General features: G+C 43.7%; 3 protein-coding genes across 3 annotated transcripts in view; all 3 read right to left on the bottom strand.

Annotated features, from left to right (window-relative positions):
* Positions 1-59, bottom strand: part of Pmar_PMAR024727 (hypothetical protein) — a gene marked incomplete at both ends in the record, with an annotated part of 5,227 nt that extends 5,168 nt beyond the window's left edge. The window contains one exon of the mRNA XM_002764522.1: positions 1-59. This exon is cut by the window's left edge and continues 4 nt beyond it. Within this exon, the coding sequence (XP_002764568.1) occupies positions 1-59 (59 nt within the window).
* A 921-nt stretch (positions 60-980) lies between these two features.
* Pmar_PMAR024726 (conserved hypothetical protein) lies at positions 981-3,500 on the bottom strand (the record flags this gene model as incomplete). Its single annotated transcript, XM_002764521.1, has 6 exons — positions 981-1,008; positions 1,061-1,170; positions 1,243-1,314; positions 1,749-1,942; positions 2,669-2,808; positions 3,319-3,500. The coding sequence occupies 6 exons, from the start codon at positions 3,498-3,500 to the stop codon at positions 981-983; spliced, it is 726 nt and encodes a 241-aa protein (XP_002764567.1).
* A 968-nt stretch (positions 3,501-4,468) lies between these two features.
* On the bottom strand, positions 4,469-5,434 carry Pmar_PMAR024725 (nascent polypeptide associated complex alpha chain with an NAC domain, putative). Its single transcript, XM_002764520.1, has 3 exons — positions 5,198-5,434; positions 5,049-5,153; positions 4,469-4,754 (listed from the first exon to the last, which is right to left on the bottom strand). Exons 1-3 carry the CDS (start codon positions 5,426-5,428, stop codon positions 4,506-4,508), a joined length of 585 nt encoding a protein of 194 aa, XP_002764566.1. The 5' UTR covers positions 5,429-5,434; the 3' UTR covers positions 4,469-4,505.
* Between the last annotated feature and the right edge of the window lie 1,094 nt (positions 5,435-6,528).

The following is a 6,528-nucleotide window of genomic DNA, read 5'->3' as shown; positions in this document are numbered from 1 at the left end:
GTCGAATACTGACCATCCGGAAAGGAAAACAATTTCTGGTATTCCTTCAACAGCCGCATACAGTACTACGTGAAACCAGTGTGAGGGAGAGAATAGGTACGAAAATATAAAAAAATTTCGAGGGAAATTTCGGAGAAATTCTCCCCGAGTTTTGCACACTTCTACCCAAGTTCATGTGTGATCAGCTGATGAGAGCGAACTTATATTCCAATACTGCACGAAAACTCCCACCGAAGTTTCCGGAATTTTTTCGAGCCCACGAGCCTATAGCAGGCTGCTAATCACGCTCAGAAAACTTGAAACGACTAAAACTTTTTTAACCAACAACAATAAAATCGGTCGAGATTTTCGGCCGATCCGATTCGCGCAGTGAACTTCAATAACGAACTGTGACCTAGCAGGTGATGAGGACGCAAAATTTTCAACAACGGTGACGGAAAAAAAAGAAAAAAAACAACCACAACCAGGTTTAGAGAACTTCTATAATTCCCTAACAATTTCATCTACCATAGTTTCCATCACAAATACACTAATAAAATTCCCCATCGCGTGTTTCACATTACTATAAATCATAAACCATCAACAACAGGAAGTCATTGAAATGCGGAACCTCGAAACATCATTTTTTCATCCTCAATGATCAATTACGATCCACGCAAAGTAAAGAGCCAACTTCACGTGGCGTTTCCGATGAAATTTTCTATAAGCACTCCCCGAGGACGATTATATTATTTTCGAAAAAAAATAATTTTTTTGCACTTTTTTGACCCCTATTTGTAATGCGCATATGGTATATTACGCGCACTTTCAAAACCAAATTTCGGGTGATAACTCCAACTTCTGAACTACCGCTAATATCAATTTGAAATTTCGTATAGACACTCTCCGAACATGATAATATCATTAAAATCGAGTTTCACCCGTTTCACGTGAAGTGGCGTAAAACTCGGTGGTGAAAAACGCGATATTCGCGGCCTGTGCTAGTCGGCAAATATGTTCTTCATATCACTAGGGTGAAACTCCAGTATAAAACGGACTTGATTGTCGAAAAAAGTCTTACATGCTGATGACATCATCTTTCACTTCCTTGCCGATAGCCGCCGCGGTCTCGCATGCCGCCTTTGCATCGACCTTCCCCTCCGCGTCGTACCCAGGCGTGAACAGTTTACCCTGATCGGACACAGACGATTATACATGGGCGAAAAATTCCGTGAGTGAATATTTCACTATATCGCTACCCACCTCAATGTCCTCTAGACACTCTGCCTTGAGGTCTTCCAACAAGCGATCTTTATGATTCAACAGCTCGTCGACCTAAGATGCAAAATAGGCCCAATCGGAGCCCATCCTCAAAACGCCTTCGCACATGGTCAACTACATGTGTTGGTGACAATATGAAAATTCTGTGGAATTTTCGGGAAAATTTCCATTGGTTTCCACCCCAACTCCTATAATTAGTGATGGAACTCCTAAGCTGAGCTGATGTAAGCCAACATATATTCCCTCCAACACTGTTATACACATTGCGGAATGCATAGCCGTGGTTAATTTAATCAATTCATATTCAGCTTTGGAAACTCCTGAGCTGAGGGAAGCGGACATATACTCCCCTTCCTCCAACACTGCACCTGTGGTAGTAGCGGCCGCAACGGCTCGAACATCTCCGACAACTCCACTATTGCCAACACCAGAGGAGTACACTAAAAAAATGTCCCTCCCAGGATTCGAACCAGAGACCTTTCGGTTACCTGCGCGAACCGTTTCTCCGCCGCGAACGCAGTGAGCTGTTCCGTCGCGCTAACCAACATAACCAATCGCTTCAATGCCGTCACCGTCGCTGTGATGTGCCTCTTCGCGACATCCAGAGCCGCGATATCACCCGACACCGACTGCACCAACTCTTCCGACTCTTTAGCTCGGGTATGGATCGACCCTATCTTATCTAAAGTGTCGTATGGCACCAGCTCAGCTCAGTGAGGGGGAGGAGGGAAACTCGCGAATTTGTGTTGGTTTCTGTACTTTCCTACCCTACTCCTATAATCAGTGAGGAACTCCTGAGCTCAGCCGAGGAAACCAATGGAGTTTCACCCTAGTAATATGAAAAACATATTTCACGACTACTGCATATCACCGCGAGAATCGCGTTTTTCACCGACTTTTACGCCACTTCACGTAAAACGGGTGAAACTCCAATATTAATATTTCAACACTGATCATATTCGTCTCCATTTTCTTATCCTCAATTCTAGGTTCAATCCCGGGGTCAGACACATACGAAAAAATGCAGTTTATTTTTTTTTCCGAAAATCGATTCCCGACAGGTTTAGCGCAATATAACTATGCGAAATAATCTCACATTCAAAAGTCGTTCTCTAGGAAAAGTTACTTCTGCACACGTATCTTCGGGGAAGCGCATACTGCACAGGCTCCTCCCCAAAATGTCCCCCATCTAGTAATTCTCTTGGAGTCTCGAAAATCGTCGTTCACCAAAACAAGAAATATATATTCACTTTCCTCAGCTGAGCTCATGAGTTTCATCAGAAGTGTACAGAAACGAACAACAATTTACCAAAATTTCCACATCGTCACCAACACATGCACTTGACCATATGCATATTTTTCCACACTGAGGAAAATTTACGGGGAAAATTTTTTTCCCAAAACTTACTGTTGAGTTCTGCTATTCCTTCCGTAGCATTTTTCAACGCCTTTTCCGCGTCACCATCAACAACCCTCTGCGCGTAGTCCCGAACGCCGCGGTCTATCTGCTCGTCCAGCTCGGCTATCTCAGACTCAATGCTTGCCAACCTACATTCACAGATGCACCAAGTAGGCACGAAAAGAATATTGCCAGATATATTTTTTCCGCCGAACGTGTCACCATCACATTCCTCGTTGAGATGAAATCAGTGCTAGAGACTATAACTCATAGTATGTGTTCGCTTTCCTCAGGTGAGCTCAAGAATTTCCTTACTATTCACACACGGGCTTAGGTAAATGTGGGAGGTGAACGCCGAGGGAAATTTCCCAAAACTTCCTCAGAGTTTTCATAGTCTCACTAGCACACATAGGCGTTTCAGGGTGAGACTAAACTCCTAAGCTCACCCGAGCTTAGGAGTTTCCTCTTCACTTAGCGAGCATATATTTCAACAAGTAGTTCGGAAATCGGCGATTTATGCAGAAATGAAAAACCTATTTCAGAAAGCCATATGATACAGACTTGGTCGAGGTTGCGCAACTCCAAGTTATACATTTATACGTTTTCTAGCAGAAATATCTTTTCCCCCGCGAGCAGCAAGCCCAACCTCAAGATACTACCTTGCATCCACATCTTGCAGACTCTCCTCGTCCGGGAATAAATCATTAACATACCGCACCACGTCGAATTCAGCCTGCTCTAGCGGGTCCGCCGCCTCAGCATCCTGGCCAATAGCCTGCAGAAGCTCTTGTGGTAAATCAACGTCACCGTAGTCGTCACTGCTGCTGCTATCACCCGACATACGGGAATTGAAAACTACGAGAAAAATCTAATACTTCGTTTTGGCAACTGAAAGCTCAGCCTAGTACCAAGTCGTACCGAAATCAGATGTAAACGTTTATGCAATATCAGTTGGAAACTCTCCCAACTGTTGCAGCTCACTCATCTGTCATGATAAACATATACCATAATATCAGAAAATCATATAAACGTATTGATAAAAATAATCTCGGTACATCTATAGATGCTAGTTGGTACGACATGTTATTATTAAAAATCACATATTTCCACAGTTTGCAACATTCCCTACTTTACATGTATATATCGCAGTCGTATATCAATACATCTTCATGAACAATCACGAACCCACAGAGCTATATCACAAAAGTTGGGGTTGGTGTTGTATACCACTCGCAGCACATTTGACGACGAAAAAAACCAAGTCAAAGTCAGATGGCACCTTTTTCGACATATTACTGTTCGCCCCCTTTTGAAACATCATAACAATTTAGAAAAAAATTCAAGAATTCACACACGCCGCGAAATTCCCAGAGATTGAGAGCTCCCTTTTCCTCAATACTCGCTACTGTTAACGAGAATTTGGGGAATACAAAACGTTCATAATCGACCGTTTGAAGAGTTTCGTAGTTTCACCTAAGAATAAGAGAAATACAACAGAATGATTTTCTCCAAAGCTGTGTGGTCAATAACATTTGTTGATGAAAATTCTCAAAAATTCTCCTTGGTTTCTGTACACTTCTGTAGTTAGTGAGGAAACTCCTGAGCTCAGCTGAGGAAAGCAAACACATATTTGAAGTCGAAATATGTATCTCATTTCCACACCTGAGCTCAGGAGTGTCATCACTAACCAGTCTTGAAATTTTCAACACTGCGCATAGATTCTATGCCATAGAAAACTCCTTTGCTATCATCAATGAAAGCTCATCCTCCCCAGCCAACCCTACATACTTCAACACAACAAATTTAAACTAGAAACTCTTCCTACCACATGGGATCAACTTCGTCATCACGGGGAAAGTTGCATGATCGCCTCAACTATGTCATTATTAGCATCCTTCAGAGCCTTCACTGCTTTCGATCGAGAACAGTTGACTTGACTCATAACTAGGTCAACATCCTTAGCCTCGACGCCACTCTCGTCAACATCATCGTCACCTTCGTCTTGGTCTTCTTCAGCGGGGGACGGTATGGGGTGGGGGCTGGGGTCAACCTTGGATATCTCGGGCATGCTGGTGAACTGGGATGCGGCAGCGGCCTGAACGGTAAGATACAAAACAGGTCCGGATGGTAAGATACAAAACAGGTCCGAACGGTAAGATACAAAACAGGTCCGAACGGTAAGATACAAAGCAGATCCGGATGGTAAGATACAAAGCAGGTCCGGATGGTGAGATACAGAACAGGTCCGGATGGTAAGATACAAAACAGGTCCGGATGGTAAGATACAAAGCAGGTCCGGAAGATAAGATACAAAACAGGTCCGGATGGTAAGATACAAAACAGGTCCGGAAGATAAGATTCAAAACATGTCCGGACGAGGCACACTCACCTGCGACATGGCCGACATGTCTTCTATTCTGGCCTCTCCGAAAACAACGTAGGTGTCACCCCCAGCCGCCTTCAACACGTCAGGCTGGGATATCACGAAGAGCATCTGAAAAACCATCAAGTGCATAACCCAGCGAGTCAATAACTCACCTCCTTCCCTTTACGAACAGTAACCCTGACTATACCAGGAACCGGCTTCAAGCCAAGCTTCTGTATAGCCCTTCTAGCCTTCTTCTCTGCTCTGTTAAGCTTCCCCCTCATAGGGTGCTGCTGCTGGTTGTTGTCATCCTGACCAGTCGTCTCGAGAGTGGGCATCTCATCGTCGGTATCATCGGAATCCTCAGAGTTCACACGTCCGTCGACTTCTTCGATGATCGGCATTATAATATTACAAACCAATTCTAGAGCGTCATGTCTAGTAGAATCAAACAATGAACTGTTAGTTCGCAATGTTTGAGAATTCAAGATTCTCAAGAGTTGCAGCGGGAAAGAAAAAAAGCGAGTAAAACGGCTGAATAGAGGGAAGTTGTGTCATGTTACAGTGAATGAGGATTACCGGTGCCTTACGAGTAAATCGCGCTTATATGTTGAATCTCAGCTCAGCCAGACAATAGTGTTAAGCATAAATACCGCGGGTGTTGAACTATGTGTGAAAAGGGGTTCACTCGATGTGAGTACAAGTGCCCAAAGAACGACGCTGGAAGAGTGTTGCAATGTTGGGAAATTGCGAGTGCGGAAGATTCGCACAAGATTTGTCATGTGATGTTGTAAGTGAGCAAGATGCCATCTTGCTCCTTCTGGCTGAAATTATAAGCCTAAGTTCAAGTCACATACAATGGCTGGGTCTATTCTATTCACAACCATCTAGCTCTACTGTGGAGGTCCTATGTCCCTGTCGGGAGGTTTATAGTGATATCGTCTTTGTGATTCGCCCTGTTGTATTTCACAGGACGTGGTGAATTCATAATTTCTCCTTTATCGAGTTCAGTTGATGCCATATTCAACTCAGCAATGCAGGGAAGGCTATTCGAATACCTCTCCAACTGGGAGGCGCAGGTAGAGCATCATATTGGCAGCTTAAACGACTTCTTGGCCGCCCTCAATCCCACATTGTCGACAGCAGCGGAACGGTTACGCCTGACACCAGTAATGGGGAAGGGAGGGATTCGACTTATTACTAGCAACCCATCCAGCATTGAGAAATAACATTTCCCAGGGTTTGATAACAATACTCCTAATGTGATGATGACATTTACATGGGAAACTGATTGAAGAATGTGTACCTAGTTATCCGTGGAAAATTCAAAATGAGTTCGGGAATATATTCTCTGTGTGTCAGTGTCGCCGGTTCAGTCAGACTTATAATTCTATTATCATTGAGGATTAATCGACGCCCCGCTTTCGAGAGGCTATCCAATATTTCTTTTTCTTTTTGTTTTTTGAATGATTTTCCGATAATTGAATCACGTTGACTGGAATGA

The sequence above is a fragment of the Perkinsus marinus genome, assembly GCF_000006405.1.
Source record: "Perkinsus marinus ATCC 50983 genomic scaffold scf_1104296977064, whole genome shotgun sequence".
Taxonomy (NCBI): Eukaryota; Perkinsozoa; order Perkinsida; family Perkinsidae; genus Perkinsus; species Perkinsus marinus.
Note: the sequence above shows the minus strand (reverse complement) of the source record. Positions and strands in the feature narration are given on the sequence as shown.

Bases quoted from the DNA above. Each gene is read 5' to 3' on its own strand.
- Pmar_PMAR024725 (XM_002764520.1), bottom strand. From the start codon at position 5,428: ATGCCGATCATCGAAGAAGTCGACGGACGTGTGAACTCTGAGGATTCC. The intron at 5,154-5,197 runs GTGAGTTATTGA...ATGGTTTTTCAG, and splicing joins CTGTTCGTAAAGGGAAGGAG to ATGCTCTTCGTGATATCCCA. The intron at 4,755-5,048 runs GTGAGTGTGCCT...CTTACCGTTCAG, and splicing joins ACATGTCGGCCATGTCGCAG to GCCGCTGCCGCATCCCAGTT.